Source organism: Bufo bufo, chromosome 8 (assembly GCF_905171765.1).
Source record: "Bufo bufo chromosome 8, aBufBuf1.1, whole genome shotgun sequence".
Classification (NCBI taxonomy): Eukaryota; Metazoa; Chordata; class Amphibia; order Anura; family Bufonidae; genus Bufo; species Bufo bufo.
The window spans coordinates 215,280,895-215,307,235 of record NC_053396.1 but is presented as its reverse complement, the minus strand read 5'-3'; the positions used below and the strand labels follow the sequence as shown (position 1 = coordinate 215,307,235).

At 41.0% G+C, this 26,341-nt stretch overlaps 1 protein-coding gene across 4 annotated transcripts in view; it reads right to left on the bottom strand.

Moving 5' to 3' along the window:
- Positions 1-26,341, bottom strand: part of DIAPH2 (diaphanous related formin 2) — a 1,253,176-nt gene that overhangs the window by 554,339 nt on the left and 672,496 nt on the right. For all 4 annotated transcript variants that reach the window (XM_040442348.1, XM_040442349.1, XM_040442347.1 and 1 more), the window contains one exon: positions 12,403-12,532. In XM_040442348.1, coding sequence (XP_040298282.1) covers positions 12,403-12,532 — 130 coding nt within the window. The remainder of the gene's footprint in view (positions 1-12,402; positions 12,533-26,341) is intronic.

Genomic DNA, 26,341 nt, shown 5'->3' with positions numbered 1-26,341 from the left:
GAAGGACGCAATGAATTCTGATTAGAAAAACTCGTGAAAATGAAAAAGAAATGCGGTAATATCACCGCCCGGCGCTTTAATTAACATTTCTTTATTTTTTTTGTTTCCTTCACTTCAATTTTGCAGTCACTGTTTTTATTTCATTATTTTTTTACATTTTTTTTAATCAAAGAGACAAATCCGAACACCGCAGTCATCAGGCGCAGTAACACGTGCGCCGGCGGCAGAGTCGTGTTTATTCCTTATTAATTAAGGGTCATGACGCTGGATGGTTTAGAACAAGATGCCAGGTGAAGTACGCCTGACAGACCGATGAAGGACTGCTGCAGAAACTGATCACGATTTTTCGACTATTAATGGGATTTTGACAGAAGATGCAAAGCTTGGACTGAGGAGCGCACGTTACAGTAGATTTAGGCTTCTACATGACGACACTTTATATCAGTATGAATAGTACATACAGTTCCAGAATCTATTTCTATTCTTAACGCTAGAGATGAGCGAATTATTCAAAAATACGATTCGGCTGCTTCGCCGAATTAAAAAATAAATAATGATAGCTTTGTGACGAATGACTTTCTTTGTAAGTAGTGGGTGCAATGACAGGGGGCGGCGATTGTGCAGGTCCCAGTCATTGTACCCTTCAGATGCCGCGTTCATACATCTGATATAAATAACACAGTGTACAATATAAAAACAAACAAACAAAAAGAAAATCATGCATCATCCATTTGCTCCTGCCGCCATCTTGCTCGAAGATCTGGCGCAAAATCTCTCGTTGGCGATGCCATATAGGGATTTCGTGCAAGATCTTCAAGCAAGATGGCGGCTGTCCCATTGCGAACGAATGTATCAGGTAAGTATGATTTATAGATTTTTCTTTTTACCCTATTTCAGGTTTGCTGTAAAACGATTTGCTATCACGAAGCACAAGGAAATTCGGCTTTGCAGCGAATCTAATTTATCCTAAAATTCGGATCTAATTCCACTTCGTTGGATTCGATTAGTTCAGCTCTAAACACTACTTACAGCTCGCCCTGGTGGATTCTGCAGGGTATTTTTGTTTTCAGTTACCTAGCAACTACTGTACTTGTCTTTATCTGGGTGACTACCACTGTAGTGCATCTACTGGCATTTCTTCTGCTTTACACTGCCGATGATTGGGTCAATTATCATGTACGAACGTTCATACAAATGCCCGTTCACGATAATCAGCCCCTGATCACCTGATGAACGCGTAAAATCAGATGAGACAGTCGATAATGCAGACAAAAAAATGTATAATTTCTGGGCAGCCGATCCTCATGCAGTGGAGGTGATATGTACATGCAGCTCTTCACCTTCACTGAACAAGCAGCAAATTGCTGGGAAAGAATGGTTCCTCCGTGATAATTGGCTGCACGTCGTAGTGTGTGAATCTGCCTTTACTCTCGGTGAAACATAGACTGGCTTAGATTTTTAGTTCTACTAGTTAAAGGATATGGACAGCTTTGGGGCATTTTTTATGAATGCTGTTTACTCGTTTTGGGCAAAAAATATTTTTTTCAATTGATCTTTATTAAAAGTTTTCAGCCAGTTCTGATATACAAGAGTTAAAAAAAAATCTGTCTGTTTGCAAACTGTGACTTTGTTTTCTTTGAATCCCATCATCTGACAGCTCATGTGTAGCTCTAATCTCCGATCTCCTGACCTCACAAACACTTATTTAAGCCATACTCTTATCAGATTAATAACAATCGAGCTATGATGAGTGTTAATGAGGTCAGAAGTTCAGAAATAAGGGCTACACATGAGCAGTCGGATGATGGGATTCAAAGAAAACAAAAGCCACAGCTTGCAAACAGTCTGATTTCTAGCTCTTGTATCTCAGAAATTGCTGAGCATTTTTAATAGACCAATTGAAAAAAAAATATTTGTAGCCCAAAATGAGTAAAATGCAATCATAAAAAATGCCCCAAAGTTGTACGTAGCCTTTAATTGAAATGTAGGATTGTTTAAAGAGAAACAGGAGAAAGAGAAAATAGACAGCCACCAAAAAACTAGTTAAAGCAGCTGCTACTGAGCCTGAGCCTGAGCCTGCCCACTGTACAGGTTGTATTGAGAATACCCACAGTTCAAAATGTACTGAGCATGTGCACTGTATAGTATCTACTAAGTATGCCGACTCTACAGTGTATACTGATTGTGCTGTACTAATTGTGCCCACTGTACACAGTGTACTGAGCATGCCCACTGTCCAGAGTGTACTGAGCATGCCCACTGTCCAGAGTGTACTGAGCATGCCCACTGTACAGAGTGCACTGAGCATGCCCACTGTCCAGAGTGCACTGAGCATGCCCACTGTCCAGAGTGCACTAAGCATGCCCACTGTACAGAGTGCACTGAGCATGCCCACTGTCCAGAGTGCACTAAGCATGCCCACTGTCCAGAGTGTACTGAGCATGCCCACTGTCCAGAGTGCACTAAGCATGCCCACTGTACAGAGTGCACTAAGCATGCCCACTGTACAGGTTGTATTGAGAATACCCACAGTTCAAAATGTACTGAGCATGTGCACTGTATAGTATCTACTAAGTATGCCCACTTTACAGTGTATACTGATTGTGCTGTACTAATTGTGCCCACTGTACACAGTGTACTGAGCATGCCCACTGTCCAGAGTGCACTAAGCATGCCCACTGTACAGAGTGCACTAAGCATGCCCACTGTCCAGAGTGCACTAAGCATGCCCACTGTCCAGAGTGTACTGAGCATGCCCACTGTACAGAGTGCACTGAGCATGCCCACTGTCCAGAGTGCACTGAGCATGCCCACTGTACACAATGTACTGAGCATGCCCACTGTCCAGAGTGCACTGATCCCCTACAACAGGGACCTACCAGTGATTAGCTGAGTGAACATCTTCAGCTGCTTCCTGTGCCAAGGCGGGAGCAGGAGGCATCAAAGCAGCATTTGAACAGCAGCAGATTGGTGGGGTGAGTAATTTATTTTTCATTTATTTTTGCCCCTTCCTGGAAATCCCTTCAAGACAACCTGTCTTCATATTCCTTATTAGTACAATTTAAGTAGTGGGGAAGGGGAGCATGGTGTAACTAGTGGAATACAATTAATTTCCTTTCCCGATGCTAAAAGGGGTCTCAAAAGGGATTTACATATCACTACAGGACATCAAAAGTAAGTGGGATTTAACGGATTGAATAGTTTGGACAGAAAGGTACAGAAGGGGCTTTCTGTGAGATTGACTCCATCATTTAATACCTGTAGTGCCGTAAAGAGTTAAAAGTTAAAACGGAATACCACTATCTAATCAAAAATTCCCTTTTGTGCCTCATCGTTCTAGTATCAGGATCCTCAGTGGCCACAATAAACACCATTAACCATTGTTGTCAACTTCCAAAAGCAAGCCGGTATATCTGGAGCTGTCCTTTATAGTGTCAACACCGATTCTGAGCCCTTGGATCATACCCAGCTACAAAGGTAAATCCGTGTTTAGATCTATTTAAACTCCGCAGTCTCTGGATAGCACACATCTATTCCCTTTTAATTCTGTTTTCCAGTGGGACGATGCGAGCAAACAGCCCAATGCTGACGTCTGGTTCTCATACTGTGTCAGCAACACTTGTATATGACTATAAGGCAGGAGTGTAAGATGGAATGCAGATCTCCACAACAAACTCTTGACCTCACCCTTCGGGGGTGATGTTGAGCTCATCCTCAGCACCTATGACTTCAGTACATAGGTGACATGTTACTATCAGTATTCAACAGAATTACAGGAAATATCTTAGTCAAATACAAGGGTGGATTAGGTTCTTAAAGTGGCCCTGGAAAAACATCTAAAATTAGCTACATGTTGTAGGTGGGTCCAATCCCCAGAAGCGGGTCCAACACCAGTAGTCGGGTCTAGCAATCCATTAGGCATTATTACATTGCTGGTAGGTGGCCCATCTGTCAGAAGGCTGGCGAACACAAGTAGGCACGGTCAGCGAACCATTAGGCATTGTTACACTGCTGGTAGGTGGTCCAACTGTCAGAAAGAAGCCAACACAAGTAGGTGAGGTCAGCAAACCATTAGGTATGGTTACATTGCTGGTAGGTGGTCCAACTATTAGAAAGAAGCCAACACAAGTAGGTAAGGTCTGCAAACCATTAGGTATGGTTACACTGCTGGTACATTAGGTGGTTCAACTGTCAGAAGGCAGCCAACACAAATAGGTGAGGTCAGCAAACCATTAGGTATGGTTACATTGCTGGTAGGTGGCCCAATTGTCAGAAGGCAGCCAACACAAGTAGGTGAAGTCAGCAAACCATTAGGCATGGTTACACTGCTGGTACATTAGGTGGTTCAACTGTCAGAAAGCAGCCAACACAAGTAGGTGAGGTCAGAAAACCATTAGGTATGGTTACATTGCTGGTAGGTGGTTCAACTGTCAGAAAGCAGCCAACACAAGTAGGTGAGGTCAGCAAACCATTAGGTATGGTTACATTGCTGGTAGGTGGCCCAATTGTCAGAAGGCAGCCAACACAAGTAGGTGAAGTCAGCAAACCATTAGGCATGGTTACACTGCTGGTACATTAGGTGGTTCAACTGTCAGAAGGCAGCCAACACAAATAGGTGATGTCAGCAAACCATTAGGTATGGTTACATTGCTGGTAGGTGGTTCAACTGTCAGAAAGCAGCCAAAACAAGTAGGTGAAGTTGAAAACCATTAGGTATGGTTACATTGCTGGTAGGTGGTTCAACTGTCAGAAAGCAGCCAACACAAGTAGGTGAGGTCAGCAAACCATTAGGCATGGTTACATTGATGGTAGGTGGTCCAACTGTCAGAAGGCAGCCAACTCAAGTAGGCGAGGTCACCAAACCATTAGGCATTGTTACACTGCTGGTAGGTGGTCCAACTGTCAGAAGGCAGCCAACACAAGCAGGTGAGGTCAGCAAACCATTAGGCATGGTTACATTGCTGGTAGGTGGTCCAACTGTCAGAAGGCAGCCAACACAAGTAGGTGAGGTCACCAAACCATTAGGCATTGTTACACTGCTGGTAGGTGGTCCAACTGTCAGAAGGCAGCCAACACAAGTAGGTGAGGTCAGCAAACCATTAGGCATGGTTACATTGCTGGTAGGTGGTCCAACTGTCAGAAGGCAGCCAACACAAGTAGGTGAGGTCACCAAACCATTAGGCATTGTTACACTGCTGGTAGGTAGATCCCATGGAAAAATGCAGACAGGGCTGTGGATTTGAAATATTTTGGTATGTACCTGTCCAACCAAGGCTCATTGTTTTTAGATTATGTAGGGACATGCCCATTTTACAAAGAGAACAGTTTGCTTATAGATAGAGATAAGCAGATTAATTATTGTCCCAATTTTTTATTTTTATTGGATTCTATAGAAGGAAGAGAGAGGGGGGGGAGGAGACTGGGGAGAGACACAAAGAGAGGAGAGGCATCCACAGCTTTTCTGGTTGAATCGATTCAGGTCCAAATCGTATTGCCACAAATTTGCTGGTCACTAGTTATAGACATTTTGATCAATGGAGACAATTTCATGTCACTCTCAGGCTACATTCACACGTCAGTATTTTTCTATAATCCGATTTTCTGTCCGTTTTTTGCGGATCCGTTGTTCCTGAAAATGTTTCCGTATGTCATCCGTATGTCATCCGTTTTTTGCGGATCCGCAAAAAACGGAAACATGTATAAATTTCAATAAGCAAATAAAGTTGTTTGGATTTCTTTAAAAAAAAAATAATAATAAATAAATTAAAATGTAATTTCCAGGAACGGATTCCGTATAAAACGGATGACATGCGGAATGACATCTGTATGTCATCCGTTTTTTGCGGATCCATTGACTTTGTATTGTACCAGGATCCGATTTTTCAGGAAAAGAATAGGACATGTTTTATATTTAAACGGACATGCGGAACAGAACAACGGAAACGGACAGCACACATTGTGCTGTCCGTTTTTTTCCAGGACCCATTGAAAATGAATGGGTCCAGATCTGGTCCAGATCTGTTCCAGAAAAAACGGAACAGATCAGGAAAGAAAAAACGGATGTGTGAATGGACCCTCAGTCGTTGCAATGATCTCCTGATCCATTTTACAATCCGGTTGTAAGGAGTATAGAAACAAATAACAATATTAATATCTATCAAAATCACCAAAGCATTTTTTTCCTATCATCTCAGTTGACGACTAAGTGGAACAGTGACACCAGTATAAACCGCACAGAGCCAATACACATTACATGTTTCTGATTAACTTGCTCTTTAAGACAACATAAAAGTTTACTCTTCGCAAGACTGAAATCTTTCTGTGAGAACACGATAACACTGAGAGGCCGTAAAGACCAGACTTGCCGCTCAGAGACAGAATTGTTCATGAGAAAAGGAAAGCAGAAAAGCTTCAAGGTGTAAACATCTGAGTGAAAAACGGATCCTGGTGGGCAGTAGTGTCTGGATGGAGAGATAAAAGGCTGGAGTCCTCCAGTCACGGAGGTTGTGTATCTTTATTTTGACAGGATACCCAGACTAACTCCTCCATGCACTTGGCTTTGGGGGACATCTTTAATCAAGTGTCACCCTAGACATTACAATCATGGTCTGCCGGAATGATGGCCTCTTGATGCCACGAGCACTTTTTGACATATTGACATATCTGACCTCGAAGCTTTGACAACACCATGAAGACAAACACCTTATAAGATTGGTCATAACTACAGCTTCCAGTCCCAGAGCTGATGATAAGCACTTGATTTGTGACTGACGCCCTCCCTCCCCGAAAAACTGATTCATTTCATAAAGACAGAGAAAGGAGATGTTCTATTTCTTAACAAAAGAGTCGTGGATGCAACAGCACAAAATAATGTCTCATTAAAGTTCTGTATTGAGCGAGTGTAAAGGACAAAAAAAGTCCAAAGAAGACTATTGTCGCTCATTATAGGACATGTGGCTGAATAGTAACCATTTGAACACTGGACCATATTCCCTCATCAATGCCCAGACACATTCTTAATTTTTTTTTAGTAGGCTCTAAAATAATAACTTATTTAATTTGGTTATTCAAATTATTTCTATTTCTGCATTTTATTTTTTATATCTGAAAAACATGTTTGTTTTTCAATTTTTGTTTCTATTATGTCTTTTAATAGCAACTAAAACCTTAAATTGTGTTTCCTTTCTGTCACAGTCATTTTATACATTGTATTGTCACTGGGGGCAGGGCAGGTTTTTCTTATTCTGGATAACTCGAAGAATTTTTGTGTATTTTTGTGGTCTTAAAACAATCGGCTCAAAAAAAAAATTGGGGAGCAAGTTGGAGAACTGTTTCACCTAATACTTTTAATCATTTAATCAACAGATGAGCCTCCCTAATTGCCCCATTTGCATTAATGACCCGCAAAATCCTATTGGGGGGAGATTTACTATTGAAAATGTCCTTTTTTGACACAATAATTTCAGACGCTCTTCTAACCTTTTTACACCTTATCTGGAAAAGGGGTGTGGATTGTCAGGACTAGGGTGTGGCAAAGAGGGTGTGGCTTAAAGAGGGGTTTCTGGGATTATTATGGCTTTGAACAGATATGCTCATATGGTGGCTTTTGTAATGTACGTCTTCCTCGTGTTTAGTCTTTTTGCGGTTTGGACTCCCCTGACCCCTTTTCCCCATGTAAACCAATTACTCTGGTTTCTTACATCCTGTATGTAGCACTTCCAGTTTCTGTATGCAACCAAACCCATGATGAAGGAGTGTAGCTAGAACTGACAGGGCCCCACAGCAAATTTGTATATGACCCCGTTTCTTTCGGAACCTCCTCCTCCCATGCAAACCCCTCCCATGTGGCTAGTCAAGATCACTCTCTCAGACTCGGCCAGGTAGCCGGGCCATCCATTTCCTACGGGTATATATTGTGTGGCATGTCACTGTATATACTGTCACTGCATGTATAATTTTTTTTTGGGGGGACATGGTGACCAAAAAATGGTGAATCATGTGTTTTGATTTTTTTCAGTCACGACATACACTGTGCAGGAAAAATAATTTTAAATTTTAATAGTGAAGACACTTTGACACAACAATACCATAGTTTTTTTTAATGTTTATCATTATATCAAAAACAATGGGAAAGGATGGTGATTAGAATTTTCATCCCAACCTCTGCCCACCCCTAGCTAGTCTTGATCGCGAATATTCTAATCACAAATTTTTATCGCAAATATCGGCACTTTGAGAATTCGCGAAGATGTAGAATATAGTGGTTTATATTTGTAATCGCGAATATTCTAGTTTTTTTCATCAGTAACCTCCCTTCTTGCTTGTGGGCCAATGAGAAGGCTGCAATATCTTTGTCAGAGCTTAGCAACATCCCTAGCAACCAATAATAAAGTTGCCTACCCCTTACTATATAAGAACCTCCCCAGCAGCCAAATTCTGCTGTTTTTTTGCAGTTCTGTGCTCTGTGCTTTCATCTGGATCCTATTCTTTATCCAATTACATTAGATTGTTAGTTAGTTAGCTGATATATATAATACAGATAGTTAGTGGGAGATAGTCAGTGTAGGTTAGATAGTGATATAGTGTAGCTGATAGGTTCCAGTGCAGGGTGTTAGGTAGTGTGATAGGGATTACTGTTTCTCTGCTGTCCATACATACATGCTACAGACATAGTGCTGTGATGTCACAACAATACTTAGTGCACCAATCAGTAATATCTACTCAGACCAGATAAAATGGGAAGTTGCACGTATTGCGCAAAAAATATGCGCATCCTTAGTGCCGATTTGCGCAATCGCGAAAATAATGACTGGAGATCAGGAATTCTAGAATTTATTGCGAATATTATGTGAAAATGTTGCTAAATATCGCGAAAGCAAAAATTGCCTATGCCGCTTATCACTACTCCTTCCTATGTCAGCCGTCTGCACTATAGTATGCAGTAAATGGCAGCCTCCCCTCTCTGCCCTGCTGCTCCACCGTCTATTAATGCACACACACTCATGTATCCAAAGCCAGGACCAACCTGGCATCACTTGTGTGCTCATGTAAGTGTGCCAGAATGAGCACTAGTACACAGCAGAGCAGACTGGGATGGCATGCTGTAGACTGCCCTGTACCTGGCCTCACCTCTCCTCTCCCAACAGCCCTGCCCTCCCTTATGCCCAGAACATGCAAGAATATGTAGCTGCTCTGCCAATGCCGTACTATTTTTTCCAGTGAGGACTGTCTTGACTTTCTGGGCGGGCTGCCAGCGCTGCCTGGATGATATGCATAGTGCTTGCCGGCTTGTATTGTTCCCTGGGCCGGCGGCACGCTATGCAGAGTGGACTGTATGTGAGTGGGCAGACGGACAGGCAGGACGGGCCCCCAATGTGACTCGGCCTGACCTAAAAATGTAGTAAAGACTGCTCCCAGACCATTTCTCCACTCAGGCCCCATGATGCACTTCTCCTTGCCACACCACACCTCCAGCCCTGTCCCTAACAAAACCCCTCTAGTTTATAGCTCTTCGATCCACCCAGTTACATAGACGCTTCCCTAGATCTGCCCCACCCACGGACATAAAATCACTGGACAGAAAGCTGCATGGACATGGTCATGTGACCACAGCCTAGAACGGGGGAGATAAGAGTAATAAAGGGGAAATAAATAAATTACAAAATGACACCTAACTTTAGTAGTGATTATTGGGAAGGATTTTGATGCAAACTGGAAAAACTCTTTAAATTTACCAACTCTTTAAATTTGTCCAAAAAGGCTAGAATTTTGGTGCCGTTTTGGAGTAAAACTATGCTCATAAGTGGATTTAACTTAGGCCTCATGCACACAACAGTATTTTTTCACGGTCCGCAAAACGGGGTTCCGTTGTTCTGTGATCCGTTTCCGTTTTTGTTTCTGTGTGTCTTCCTTGATTTTTGGAGGATCACCAGACATGAAAAGTGAAAAAAAAATCTAAGTCAAGTTTGCCTTGAAAATTATAGGGAAAAAAACGGACACGGATCACGGACGCGGATGACAATCTTGTGTGCCTCTGTGTTTTTTCACGGACCCATTGACTTGAATGGGTCTGCAAACCGTTGTCCGTGAAAAAAATAGGACAGGACATATTTTTTTGACGGACTGGAAACACGGATCACGGACGCGGATGACAAACGGTGCATTTTCCGAGTTTTCAACGGACCCATTGAAAGTCATTGGGTCCGCAGAAAATCACGGAAAACGGAACAACGGACACGGAACCCAACAACGGTCGTGTGCATGAGGCTTTAGACTAGACATAGCTTTATCATCTATTGTGTTTAATCTCAATTTAAACTGTCCTACTTTTAGCCTGTATTTCGAAATGTGCCCCATTGTGTGTAGCACTCTGTGTTCCAGCCTCCATTAACCCTTTGCTTATGACTTCCCCCTTAAAAATGTGGCTCTGCGGCTCACCTCTCAGCTGGGTATTATGTTTTACAGTGTCAGTTTCATTGCCTGCATTGACAGTGTAGTGACACCTCCCCATACACAATGATGCTCCGCTCCCTGCCAGGCTGTGTTAAAAACAGCTGCTACAATATCACTCCGACACCTCAGTATCAGCAAACGCAGAGTAAAAATTGTGAACGAAACGCTGGAAAGGTGTTTTATTTCCATTGTGATCCATAATCAGCAGTTCTAAGTAAACTAACAGCAAACACCTTGCGAGTACGAAGCAATAAAAAGATCGCAGACTTCATCAGATCCACGTAGCGCCACGGAATACAAATAAACTTTTTCTTTTAATTAATAAGTTATACTTTAGAAATTTCTTTTTGCAGTTTATATTTTAGGAGGTTAGAAAGTTGTCAATGGAATGCCCACCAGGAAAACTACATCCTATAAAAAATTGGGTCAAATGAGAGTACAGCTTTGGAAACCATGGGGGGTGATGGAGCAGTTAGGAAGGGAGAAATGGAGGGGTCAAAGATGTAGAATGGAGGACACACAAGGGTAGGGAAACTTTATCAGTTGAGGTTCCTTGAAGATGATGCCAAGCTGGTCAGCAATGGTGAGATCACCATTAGAGATGAGCGAGTTTCATATTTTGAAATTCGTTCACGCTTCGTTTGGTGGTAAAAGCAGAATTGTGTTATGGATTCCGTTACCACGGAATTTAACAGAATACATAACGGAATGCCTTTAGAGGCAGGGGAGTCCTCTCCTGCATAACGGAAACGGGACGGATCCATTATGCTGGCCATAGACTTCTAAAGGCATTCCGTTATGCATTCCATCATAGAATTGCGCTATGGTCCGTGGTAACGGAATCCATAACGCAATTCTGCTTTTACCACCAAACGAAGCGTGAACAAATTTCAAAATATGAAATTCTCTCATCTTCTAGTCACCATCATTGGTGTGACATGGACACTTTGGTACCGTGATAGATGGGGGAATGGATGTAAATGTAAGGGCTCCATAGCAACCATCATATCGGGCTAAAGTTTGTGTGTTTGAGACACCATCAAAGCCCCTCATCCATAGACCATTTCACTTCCTTATCATCCATTGGAAAAAGATAGGACAATTGAGTAAATTCCTCCCCTATTTATTTTTACTACTACTGTTTAGGATATAGCTTTTCAAGCTTAAACTAGGAGAACTAGTGGGGTTGGAGCTTTCCTTACTCTACACCCCATAACAGCTACCACCGATAGATACATGGTGTTCTGTATATACTGTACCATGTTCTTTGATGATGGTCTGAGATAAAATTTTACTAAGATGATTGTAGTGTTGAGATATTTTTATTTCTTCAAAAAGTTTTTTTGTGATGTGGAAATGAATGTGACGATGCACCCTTAACTTCCCCTGAATTTTCTTAACGACTATCAATTTCTTATGGTACAAATTGAATACAATACTCTCATCACAAGCACTGGGTATAACAAACATCTCCCAAGAGTGTATCATAAAATCATGGTTTGGATTTCAAAGCCAATCACATAGCGGAACGCAACCTATGTCGAGCCAAACGGATCAGTTCTGACTTTCAATGTAAGTCAATAGGGACGGATCCGTTTTTCACTGACACAATATGGTGCAATTGAAAACGGATCCGTCCCCCATTGACTTTCAATGTAAGTCAAGACGGATCTGTTTTGACTTAGACTTTTTTTTTTAAATGAATAATGCAAAGTGTTTGCATTATCGGTGCGGATCCGTCTGTGCAGATACAAGACGGATCCGCACCAAACGCGAGTGTGAAAGTAGCCTTAGATGTTGATGAAGACCTAATCTTTTTGGGGCTAATATAAAAGAAGGAAAGTGAATCTTTCTCCAGATCAAGTCAAACTTGAAGAAATACTGGCAAGACAGAGTCATAATACTCTTTTTTCCGTGTATGAAAAGTAATATAATAAAACAAGTCCCTACCTTTGCTGGCGCTCTCCACATGTTCAAGTTCATCAGAGAATTTGAGGATATCTTTAAACCTTTCTTCACAGACTTCAGCAAGAAAGTGTAACAAAGTAGATTTTTGGTCCGAAGACTTTGTGTCTCGAATCTGTTAGAGAGTTTAGAAAATTGTCATCAAGATACTGTACAAATATCCATCAATATACAAAGTTTTGTTGACTAGGGAGAATACAAAATAAAAACTGAAAAAGAGACAATGCTCAGGTGAAAATGATTAACAGTGTATAATAGACATAGTTAAAGAATTTACATGTTACACAACTAAGAAATATAAAAAACAATTTCTATAACATTTATAAAGCATACTTGCAGCAACTTGTAGACGTTGTACAAAGTAAAAATGTTATCTACAAGAATAGAACTACTATAATACTGCCTCCTCTGTACAAGAATATTACTACTATAATACTGCTCCTATGTACAAGAATATAACTACTATAATACTGCCTCCTATGTACAAGAATATAACTACTATAATACTGCCTCCTATGTACAAGAATATAACTACTATAATACTGCCTCCTATGTACAAGAATATAACTACTATAATACTGCCTCCTATGTACAAGAATATAACTACTATAATACTGCTCCTATATACAAGAATATAACTACTATAATACTGCCCCCTCTGTACAAGAATATAACTACTATAATACTGCTTCCTATGTACAAGAATATAACTACTATAATACTGCTCCATATGTACAAGAATATAACTACTATAATACTGCCCCCTCTGTACAAGAATATAACTACTATAATACTGCCTCCTAAGTACAAGAATATAACTACTATAATACTGCTCCTATGTACAAGAATATAACTACTATAATACTACCTCCTAAGTACAAGAATATAACTACTATAATACTGCTCCTATGTACAAGAATATAACTACTATAATACTGCTCCTATGCACAAGAATATAACTACTATAATACTGCTCCTATGTACAAGAGTATAACTACTATAATACTGTCTCCTATGTACAAGAATATAACAACTATAATACTGCTCCTATGTACAAGAATATAACTACTATAATACTGCTCCTATGTACAAGAATATAACTACTATAACATTGCTCCTATTTACAAGAATATAACTTCTATAATACTTCCTCCTATGTACAGGAATATAACTACTATAATGTAATAATATATTGCAATAGACTTAAAGTTGTAGGATAATTTTCACATATTTGGGCGTAGAGGCAGACAGGTTCTCTATGAGATCTGTAGTAGCTGCTTGTGCTTGTCAGTGGATCAAAGAGTCCTTTCCACTAGTCGTCTGTTTGGGTTCTCCAGAGCCTGCTTCCTGTGTGAGCATGCCCCTACGTAACCACTTCTCCTGGCTACGGCCTAGATAGCAATCAAATCATCAAAAGAGCATCCTGTGTCTCTGAGTTCAATGATGCACCCCCTCTCAAAGTCTGTACTGGGCAAAATGTCTTTGAGTGCATCGTAGAGGCATGTCTAGCAGTTAATAATCCTTCACCAAGAGGAGCACTACCCAAAAGTAACCTCCGATAGCCTTTTTAAAGGGCAGCACTTTTACACCTTCTTGTGGAAAGACCCAGAGTCTTACACACCTGTGATCATTTATATGTCTGCCAAAGGTGGAACTGCATTCAGTGTTTTGCAGCAATCCAACATCTAGGTGCGTTCTGTTTTTTGTTTGTTTGTTTTTTGTCGGAGTGTATTTTTCAAGCATTAAGACAAGGTTTTTTTTTAGTTTTTTTTTAACCTTTACTACTGCCTCTTCAAAAACAACTCACCAAACTTTAGAATTTTCTCAAATTTCCCCCAAGAACAAATGCAATTTACCCTGCAATTAAAAAACTAAATGCCGAGCTATTGTTTAAAGTTAGTCTTAATGAGAGCAGTTATAAAATTTCCTTTTAAAGTTAAAATATAATGAGGAGGGGGGTGAAAAAACAAAGCGTGGCAGCGTTTTTAAGAGAACCAGAATCAATATTCAATTAGACAGTGGCGAAAGGAAACTTCAGAAGTTAGTTTGGAAACTTTGTAAATTCTTTGTAATGAGTTTTGTTTTCTCGTCGGGTTGAAACAGAAGTGCTGCGTCTGCGTGCAAATCCGCAGATTTGAGGTCTGAAGACGCAGTGTAGCATTTTTCTGTAGACGGCTGATGAAAAACATGTTTTTTGTTAGATAGGCCGAGGAATGGCAATAGTCTACAACATATACAAACAATTATAATTATAAGCGTGTTTAAAACCTTGACTGCACAATGGATTTAAGAATGTTTGGAGCCAAGCCATAATATACAATACCTAGTACTCGTCAGGAAGCAAAACAGAAAATGGAGCATTTGTTGTGGTAAATTTGAGAGTATTTAATGTGCCTGGATTATGAGCCTATTGGGTTTTGAACTTAAAAATGTAATGAGTTTATTTCTTTGAATGCTTAGCACTGATGGCGGTCTATTAGCAGCCTTTCCGGTCTTTTATTAATACTTAAAGGGATGTTGCATGAAAGCACCAGGCATTGCAGCCATGACTACCACTACTGCAACTAGAGATGAACGAAGTTTTCAAAAATTCAAATCGTCTGCTTCGCCGAATATCGACAATAAATTTGATTTGTTATTAATTACTTCGGAACGAATTGCATTCCATTGTATGGAGCTGGTGCAATGACAGGGAACGGCGATCGCACCACCCCCATCATTTAACCCCCTGAGATGCCGTGTTCAACACTGATCGCGGCATCTGAGAGTCATATTCAGCCCATTAGGGGGTTAGAACCAAAAAAATAAATACACTCATCTCATCCATTTGAGCGTTGCGGCCATCTTGATCGAAGAAAATGCATGGATTGGGGAGCTCAGTGACTTGATGACGTCACCATTTCATCAAGCTGGACGGGCGCAGTGATTATGACAAACAAACAGAATTGGCACATTTTCTTCAATCAAGATGGACACAATGGCCTCTTCACGCTCAAATGGATGAGGCGAGTATGAATTTTTTTTAACCGCCATTTTAGGAAAAACTGGAGCGCCAGGAAATTCAGTTTTGCAGCAAATTTAATTTTTCATGAAGTTCGGATCGAATTCCATTTTGTTAACTTTCATTCACTTAACACTAACTGCAACTATTATACAATGTACAACTTAAAAGGGGTAGTATGATATTGAAAAAGTGAAGAAAAAAAAGAATTATATATATAAATAGTTATTTACTAATCTGAAATACGCCTAAATTGGGCGTGTTTCAGGCACAGATGGCTTAGTTCTCCCTGCTCACGCCAGTCTAAAATTGTGGGCGTGGGTGGGGGAGGGGGCAGGCCAGCAGGCCCCTCTCATTCATCATTTTCTATGCCTATTTTAGGCGTACAAAATGGTCCAAATGTAAGACATCAAGAAAGCTGGCGTCGATTTAGACTCGCGGTGGATACGCAGAACTTTTGGAGAAGCCGGTGCCTCTTCATAACTTTGGCGGATCATCCGCGAGCTTAGGGCTTTATGAAGACCGTACCCCATAATTCTTAGGAGTCATACACAAACGTTCAGACCAATTGGAGCACTTTCATTTTGGGTAGAATTAATACGGAGCCGAATAAAATTTGTTGACTGATTTGGCTGCATCAAAACTGATCTGAATTTTCTGTGATTCTCTCATCTCAACTCATAATCTAATACCCCATTCAGGAAGTCTGATAGGAGGTCCTTTAAATACCAGCGTGGACACAAGCTATAAAGGTTCTCTCCCTCTGGCGACCCTAACTTGCACAGCTCAAAGAGAATTGTGCAATGCATCATTTGCCCTGTGGTGGTGCTGAAGGTCTTTTGCCTGATCACTGGTGGTCATTGCAGGTCTGAGCAGCAGGACCAGTGCTGGATTTATGTTGGATGGTGTTCAGTGTGGTACATCCCAAAACATGCACACACACATACTGTGAAGTACTTTCATAAAGTACACAATATTGTACTGAATAACAATATAGGAATCGTGCAGAAGGGAGCTGAATAACAGTCAAGTATTGGCCATACAATTGTCTGAAAAAAAATGCTATATAGTGCTTTCACCAGTATAAGCTGCAAAATGGAACACTATATAGTGCCTAAGTAATAGTGTCACCAAATATCTAAGTACTGTCATACAGCATCAAAATAATGCCAATATATAGTGTCCATATAAGAGCTCCCTACAAGTAATCTGAAAATAGTGCTACGCAAGGTCTGCATTGCATTTCTATACATTTAAAATTAATATTTGTGGTGGTCACAAGCATCAAGTGCCAAGCAATTGGTGGCTGTTATGCTCTGTGCAACTGCATTTGTTGCACACTCTTAATGCCATCCTAAAATTGGATACCATGTGATCTGATTATTTTCAACTAAGAAAATAGAGGATGATCAAAGTGGTAAAATAATACAAGAAAGTAAAGCTTCAAAGTTTAGTATCACTGGCAAAAATAAATAAATAAATAAATAAATAAAATAAAATATGGAAATGAAAACAACAAAAATTATTTCATTAAAATAAAGCCTAATGTATATATAATATGTTTTTAAAGTATATATATATATATATATATATATATATAATAACTTTTTACTTCACAATAACTTTAATTATAAGTGAAATCTTCCTAATACTATATTATTAATATAAATTCTTCTGGATTATTTCCAGTAACGTCGAGATATATATTCTACGTTAAAGAACAGCTGCTTCCCATATGAGCTGCCAAGAATCCAGTGCAGCAGCTTGAAATATATCTGCAGGTCTAAAGACTATGAAAGGTCATTATCATCATAGACATAATTTTTAGCAGATCTGTCAGGTTACTATATAAGGAAGGAACAAAGTACAATGGGACTAAGCTTCCAAGTATATAGCTTTCTATGATTTAAATGAATACTTTTATGCAAAAAATATACAGAAAAAGCCTGTGAGTCCTGTTACACCCGCTCACTAATATGGAAAGCCTTTGAGACGTGCTTCCCCCACCTGTAGAGAAAGCCTATCAGCCCTGCTTCTCCTTCCCACTGATAGAGAAAACCTGTGAGCCCTGCTTCTCCTTCCTACTCATAGGGAAAGCCTGTGAGTCCTCCTTCCCACTCATTGAGAAAACCTGTGAGTCCTGCTTCTCCATCCTACTCATAGAGAAAGCCTGCGAGTCCTCCTTCCCACTCATAGAGAAAGCCTGTGAGTCCTGCTTCTCCTTCCTACTCATAGAGAAAGCCTGCGAGTCCTCCTTCCCACTCATAGAGAAAACCTGTGAGTCCTGCTTCTCCGTCCTACTCATAGAGAAAGCCTGTGAGTCCTCCTTCCCACTCATAGAGAAAGCCTGTGAGTTCTCCTTCCCACTCATAGAGAAAACCTGTGAGTCCTGCTTCACCATCCTACTCATAGAGAAAGCCTGCGAGTCCTCCTTCCCACTCATAGAGAAAGCCTGTGAGTCCTGCTTCTCCTTCCTACTCATAGAGAAAGCCTGCGAGTCCTCCTTCCCACTCAGAGAAAACCTGTGAGTCCTGCTTCTCCGTCCTACTCATAGAGAAAGCCTGTGAGTCCTCCTTCCCACTTATAGAGAAATCCTGTGAGTTCTCCTTCCCACTCATAGAGAAAACCTGTGAGTCCTGCTTCTCCTGCCTACTCATAGAGAAAGCCTGTGAGTCCTCCTTCCCACTAATAGAGAAAGCCTGTGAGTCCTCCTTCCCACTAATAGAGAAAGCCTGTGAGTCCTCCTTCCCACTCATAAAGAAAGCCTATGAGTCCTACTTCCCACTCAAAGAGAAAGCCTGTGAGTCTTGCTGCCTCGACTCTTATAGAGAAAGCCTTCAAATGCTGCTTCTCTACGAATAATTAGAGAGTCTTGTGTCTTGTATATGAGTCTTCATTCCCATTCCACTCATAAAGCACATGAGTCCTACTTCCTCCCCCACATGTTGAGAAAGTCTGAGAGTCCTCCTTCTTCTGACCTCTCATTAAGCAAGACTGTGACTCCTAATTCCTCTTCTCACTCCTACAGAAAGTCGTGAGTCCTGATTCCCATTCCACTCATGGGGAAAGCCAGTGAGTCCTGCTTCTCCTGCCCACTAATAGATAAAGACTGCGAGTCTGAATTCCCATACTACTCATAGAGAAATCCAGTGACTCCTACTTCCTCTTCTCACTCACAGAGAAGGCCTGCAAGTTTTCATTTCCATTCCACTCATACAGAAAGCCTATGAGTCCTGCTTCTCCTGCCAACTCCTCCACTCATAAAGAAAGCCTGGTAGTCGTACATTCCCAATTTACTCCTAGAGAAAGCCTGTGAGTCCTGCTCACCCTGCCACTCATAGAGAAAACCTGTTCTGTTTCCTGAACACACAAAGAGTAAGTTTTACATAGCTGCAAGAAATAGGTCATATAAAATATCTTATTTTATCTGTGAGACCTTTGCAACCCTTTTTCTCCCTTTGCTTTATGCCAAGTAGAATTTCCCTTAGGAAATAATAACATATAGGGCTCATTCTATAAAATTCTGCAACTTTTGAACTGCCTGTTTCCCATATAGCCTTCACTTCAAGGGGGCCTATTATTGTAATGGTTACATAAAGCTGTTTTATCAACCTTCCATGATGGTAGGACTGCAGCTCAGACCCCCTCTCCTATTTTGTTTATTCTATGATGTATATTTTTGAAAAAAATATGTAGGATGGAATTTAAACAGTGAACCGACAGAAGTAAAATGTTGAATTAGTGTTCCATCATATTTAACATGCTGATACACTGAACGCATGGATTTAATATCTACAATTTATGAGCTTAGAAAGGACTTAACCAACCACAGGATAATGGCTCAGAAATGAAGGTATGAACTTCTTATTCTGGGCTCTGAAGAAAACTCCTGTAGGTGAAAAGAGTGGGAGGGGGACTGGAGACATGGAGAAGTTTGTCGGAATCTGCAGAACATTGTGTCCGGCTGCAAATTAGGACTTAAACAACTGCAACAACAAAAATACACAAAGTATCTTTGCTCTTGTTTTCATTTTTTTTATTTTTTTGTATTGAAATTTTGACCAAGACCGACATGAAGACAGAATGATGCCTGATCATGAAGAATAACAAACCCCATCCACCATATTCCTGGTAATCGCTCCTTGATTATCACAATATCTAACAGTAATGACTTTTTCATGTTGAAAAGGCAATGAAGCCAATTTAGTCCATTTCACTTATCTCTATGTAATCAGCCATCCAACGAGTCTTCATTCGAGATTATTACCTGACCATCTTCATTTATTTTTCACCACATTTCTTAATTGTGTAAAGGCCTGCATAAGTAGAAGGGGCTTATAATGGCGCAAAATAACAGCTGTGTAGATAATTAGGGGAACAAATTGTCATTCTGCACTGGTACAACGTGTTCCTTGTAATGATGTAAAGTGAAATCCCCCGTGTCGCTCTTAACGAAAGCATAGACAGTATCGGGAAAAGTGGCATCTCCAAGCAACCTAGCTTCACCTACATGCACATCTAGTGGTGTCCTAAAGCAGGCGAGGTCTGACTACACTCTAATACTCTCATTATATGCTCCATTTTTTGTTCAAAGTAATAGTCTACCGATCTACTGTAGACACAGTAGAGATGTATTGATGGGATTGTGGGTTGGCTTTTCCACAATAGATAATATCCAAAACGGATGTTCTTCATTAATGGCTCCATCTTGAGACAGATACACCTATCTGATTGAAATAAGAGGGACAACAAATTGGTCACAATCTGACTGTGACACAAGGCAAAATCTTGAGAGACATGGTGAAGGTGAAATGGTGAGTAGGTTAAGTCTAATGTGGCCATGTATACCTAACCTTAGTATGTAGGTACTGGCTTATAGTAGTCTAATGTTGGGAAATTTTATGTATTCTTCGTTTCTGCAGATATTTTGTGAAATTTATATGTAGAGGTACAGACTTCTTCCTAAAATGGAAATTAGAAACTCTGGTTCTGTTCAGTGAGAAGATGTGCCACAAAAGCCACATGTATTGAGCAAGCACCAAAGTGTTTGTGTGCTCAAGTAGAGCGATGACACCCGAGCACCCGAGCACTAGTTCAGCTTAGGAGTCCCTGCTCTGACTACATATATAGCTATGTCTATATATGTCGGGATTCGAACTCATGGCCTTCTGTATTAGAGGCAAGGCACCTAACCACTCAGCTATAATAGCTGCATAGCCAGTTACTTTAAAAAAAAAATTTTATATGAGCCTTCTACTGTACTGTACTTCTATTGAGACCTATACAGTAGAAGTCTCATATTTTATTTTTTTAGTGACTGGCTATGTAGCTATATAGTGTAGTGGTAAAAGTTCTGGGCTGTGATGCAGGAGCTGTGAGTTTAAATCCCGTCACAAACTTTTTCAGAAATAGAAGTTAAATTAGATTTATATATTTTACTTTTTTTTTTAGTAATTGAAAAAAATGTATGGCACAAAATAAATGTGCAATTACAAAAAAATATATATATATGTGGGAAACTACTACTGATGTTTTAGCCATAATATATTTATATATATCATAATATATTATATATTCTACATATATATATATAATCTGTAAATATATTATGGCTAAAAACTTTATATATATATATATATATATATATATATATATATATATATATGTTTAAATTAAGTTTAGCCTCTATTTCTGAAAAAGTTTGTGACAGAACTCATAGCTTCTGCATCACAGCCCAGAACTTTAATCTCTACACTATATATGTGCATAGCCAGTCACAAAAAAAATAAATAAATATGAGCCTTCTACTGTATAGGTCTCAGTAGAAGTACAGTACAGTAGAAGTCTCATATTTATTTATTTATTTTTAAGTAACTGGCTATGCAGCTATTATAGCTGAGTGCCTTGCCTCTAATGCAAAAGGTTGTGAGTTCGAATCCCAGCAGAAACATTTCTGAAATACAGGCTAAATTAGATTTAAATACACTGGATGTCCCCAAGCACTGACTCCATATATGGATATAGCTCTATATGGAGTCAGAGTAGGGACTTCTAAGCCGCGGACTTGGACTCACACTGAGGGATTCCCTCACTGTATAGCGATCTTCTGCATAGAAATAAGAGGCTAAGTTAGATTTAAATACACTGACTCGAGCATCGCGCTCGAGCACACGTGATATTCGGCTGAACTCCGCGATGTGCCGAGCATAGCAAAGCTTGAGCCGAACTGCTGTTCGGCCGAGCATGCTCGCTCAACACTAGTGATGATAACATCATATTGACCAGAGATCAGCGAATTTCTTAAAATTTGATTTGGGTCTGATTTGCCAAAATCAGTTGTGTGATTCAGTTGAGGTCTGAATCGATTCCAGCCAAATCAAAAGTGCTTGGATTCTCTCCTTCATCCTCTCCCTCTCGAAAAATTCTTTCAAATCGAATCACCAAAAATTCAGATTCTATATGATCCAAATTTTACCAACAATATCACATACATTAAAATGAATGTATATGGTACCTATTTATATGAGGATACACTGACGAGCAAAAGGGTAACAATATTTTGAACTTTTGATTCCAGGCTCCATATCTCACTATCCACTATAGCTTCGAACGTGAGATTGGAAACGGGTGATTTGGAGCGATGAGACAAAACTCAATAGACTGGGCTCTGGAAGAAACAAGGGAAAAGGAGGCTAAAGGATTGAGAAACTGAAGGAATTGTCAAGTTCGGTGGTGGAAGCCTGATGATATGGGGTTGCTTCACAGCCAATGGCATCGGATACTTGACTAGGATTCAGGGTGGTCTCAATGCTGAGCTATATGTGAGTGTACTACAAGATGAGTTACTTCATACACTTGGCCAAGAAAATTGCTAAATTGCATCATGTGAGTGCCATGACAGTTGGAAGAATACAAAATGAAGACTCGCTCATCTTCCACCATTCTCAGTACTAGAATTAACTCCATCTGCCTTCCTAATACTAACCCTTGGCTATCCTGATCTACACTTCTTTATTTTTCATCACAATGGTAACCACTCCAAGGGCTATGAGCTGAGGATTCAGGTTAGAGGCAATTATCAAATATCCCCCATATAGGTGACAATTACTAGCTCAGTGCGGGTCTGACAGCTGGGACATCAACCAATTGCCAGAAAGGGGCACTCTGGTCCCCCAATCCTCATACCTGACTGTATCCAAAAGGAGCTTGGATGGAGCAGCAGTTGAATACACACCCTGCCATGCCATTCAAAGTCTATGGCACTGACAAAGATATCTGACCAATGGGAACCCCCACCGATCTAGTAGTTATGAAATATCCAGTGAATAAGTGCTTTTGGCAAGTGTCTGCACTTTACAGCATTGCTGTGCTGCAACAGGTTCATGTTAAAGTGAGTTTGTCACCAGGACATTCACAGTTAAACCAGGCACAATGTCTTTTTTAGGGCTAGCTCAGCTGAATGTAAAGATGTTTTAAACTTAGCGATCTGTTGTTTATTCTGGTTCAAAAAAGCTCTTTTAATCCACATGTCAATGAGCAGTTAAGTGCACCAAGGGTGGGCTCAAGGAACTCTGTGCACCTTTGCTGCTCCTGCTTCCTTTGCCAGTTCCTCTCTTTACTTTTTGATTGACAGGGTGAGATGACTATGCAGGAACTTGACACTGTCAATGAATGAGAAAGAGTGACCGGCCGAGGAAGGAGCAAGGGTGCACAGAGCAACTTGGGCCTGCCCTTGGTGCACTTAACTGCTCATTTGCATATAGATTAAAAGTACTATTTCTGCAGAATGAAGCAACGGATCACTTATTGAAAGGTGTCATCATATTTAGCTAAGATAGCCCTACGAAGCTTCTTACCTGGTGTAACAGTGACCTTCCTTAAAAGGGTTATCCGAGACTAAAAAATGTCCTCCATATGCCCGGGACCCCTCACAATGAATATACTTACCTTGTTCCCTGCACCGCCGTTGCTGCTTCTCGCTGTGCATGGATGAAAACATCTAGTGTCGGAGGGGGGGGGAGAAGTCAACGGCAGGCGGTGATGGGGACGAGCCTCCCTAATATCGCCCGTGATGCTCGGGGGATTTGTGTCACAACTACAGCTGAGAAGCTCTGACAGGAGCTTTCCAGATCCTCCTCCTTGAGTTTCTTTGTTTTGGTTAAGTTCCTCATCTCGTTAGTCTATCTCAGCTGTCATGCAGTTGGACTGATTGCTTCCCTTTAAGTTCCTCCCCATGATGCATTAGGTTGCGGCTTATACAACTTCCTGGAGTGTGTGTGCATGCTGTTTCTATTCCTCAGTCCTCTGCAAGATAAGTGCTGTTCCTTTATTTGTGATTTTCTGTCTGCTGGATTTTCAGGTGACCCTGACTCCCTCCGTGTCTTGTGTAGGGAGCCGGTGGTCGTGTCCCCTCACTATTGTAGGGTCTTCAGGTATTAGATAGCCGAGGTACGTGGATATGCGCCCATCCACCTTTGGGGTGTTCGCATAGGCTGAGCAATTAGGGAGAGTGGCAGGTCTCATGTAGGGGTCTCCCTTTTGTTCCTTAGTTGTGGATCCAGTGAGTCATTGATTATATTGCATTGTATTGTTTCCTGTACACCATCCGTGACAATTTGTCCCTATCTGCCATTGGCTGCTCCCCACGACACTGAATGTTTTCATCTGTGCACCGGCAGAAGCAGCAGCGGCAGTGCGAGGACCAGGAGCGGGGAGCCAGGTAAGTAGCATTTTTTAGTCTTGGATAAGCCCTTTAAGGGTATATTAAACACCCCAATCAGGCAGACGATTGTTGGGAGAGAAGCTATGCCATCACTCGTCCACATGCTGGCAGGAGATGGTAATTAGACAGCACGATCTGACGTCGGCAAATCCTGATCTTTCATCGTTGCCCGATGAATAAACGTTTGCTCGTTCATTATGCAAATCGGCGGCAGTATTAAACAGTGAGATGATCGCTAACAGGTGCAGACTGGGAACTTAAAATGGCCCTGGAAAAAATACTAAAAGTGGCCCATCTTTGTAGTGGAGTCCAAATTGATGGAAAGCAGGGACAGCTATATCATATTGTGGCACATTATACCGCCCCAACAGAGCCAAATACCACAGTCCATCACAAAATACCGCCAGCAGCTCAAAATACATCCCCAAAAACTTCCAGTGGCCGGCCGTGAGAAGGGCTCAGGCGGTCCCCTGGGCATCGGCCCACCGGGAAATTTCCTTGTAAGGTCTATGGCCAATCCGCCCCTGGTTGGCGATCTTTAGGCAGAAAATCTGCCCATGTAATACACCGTTTAGAGTGGTTTCCCTTTATAATAGCAGCACTGGAATATTACGGTAGGTTGACTCATTGAGTCGTAGGCTTCTTTAATTGAGTTTTCCTGTATGAACTGTATGGATTGAATCACAATACTCAAGTGATATTTCTTTTTATTCTGCATTAGGAGACAGAAGCAGCAGAGGGGAACGAGGAAGCTTGTCGTCTCCAGCAAGTGATCCCTTCTTTGTCCTAATCACTGTTTTTTTGCCTCTGATCATCTTTGCGTATTCAGAGAGCAGTTAATATTTAAGCAATCATGAATGCTCCATTGCATATATCAAAACAGCTCGCATCCTCTGCCGGGCCCGGCGCCGCACATGAATTCTAATGTAGCTCGCCTTTATTTAAACAAAATTAGCTTCTGTGTTCAATGCCAAGGGTTGTTTACAAATCATTGCTTTCTTCAATAATGCCACACGTAGCAATACAACAGCCAGAAAGATAATGCATTTTTAAGCATATGCAATTACCATAAAGACATTAGCACTGGAGCTGCTACTTGACAGACTTAATACATACTTTCTAGGCTGCATCTACGAGGCTGTCACAAAAGAGAGAAAAAAAAAAGGAAAATGGATGAGGGAGAGAGAGACAGGGCGGAAAATATTCTAGAAGATCTTTCATGACTGGCGCTGACAATGGTTCAACAAGATGCAATTTATCACTGGAAGACGTCTTTATGGAAAGCTTCTTCTTCCTTGGGGCTCGTTCCAAATTTTTAAAATTCAGTCTTGGTTTAGGAGTCAACGAAGCAAGAGGAAACTGCGAATTAGCAGCGAGTGTCCGTCGTGCAACGCTCCGCGTTAGGATCACAGCGAAAGACTTTGCCTCATAATGGCGGTTAACTAGGTGACTCTTGCTCTTCGAGTCAAGAGCAGCCAATCAATATCTCATAATCTCCTTGCAGGCCTGAGGATCTCGCTTGACCTGACGTTCAATTTATATGCGCATATAATAGCGGTACGGAGAGTCATCATCGATCATACAGATATAGAGATGGACAGGCTTAGGTCGTGCATTTGATAGGGGTGAGATGACTTATAGAATTCACACATCCAATAGTCTGATTACAAATGTGGGTGACACAATAATGATACCATAAGGGCAGGTTGGTATTTTCACCCAATATTTTTTTTACTCGGAAACAGTAACTGTTAGATACAGTGTCATGTACTTACCTATCCGTGCTCCGGTGACGATCCCAGCCTCTCTGTTGCGGTGCATTTGGGGCCGTTCCATTGCTGTGGCCATCAGCCCTGCTGACAGTCAGGCTGGGCAGACTATCAGGGAGCTGTCACGGTCTCTCCCATGACAGGGGTCAGAAGATCTAAGAGACTGGCTGCACCTGATGTGATCTGACAGCCACTTTGGTTTCACTTGTTTCTGTGTTGTTGCTGGGTATTACCACACCTCTTGTCTCAGGTGTAGCTTAAGTGGTCATTACAACTCCTCTATTTAATCTGGTCTCACCCATAATGCTATGCGGTTCATAGCTCCTTTTTGGTTATGGAAGTGCTGGTGTTGGTTCTCCTCTGACTTCCTGCTCGTCTGCATACTTCAGAGTTAAGTGTCTTTTCCTATTTCTTGTTTGTGGTGTTCCCCTA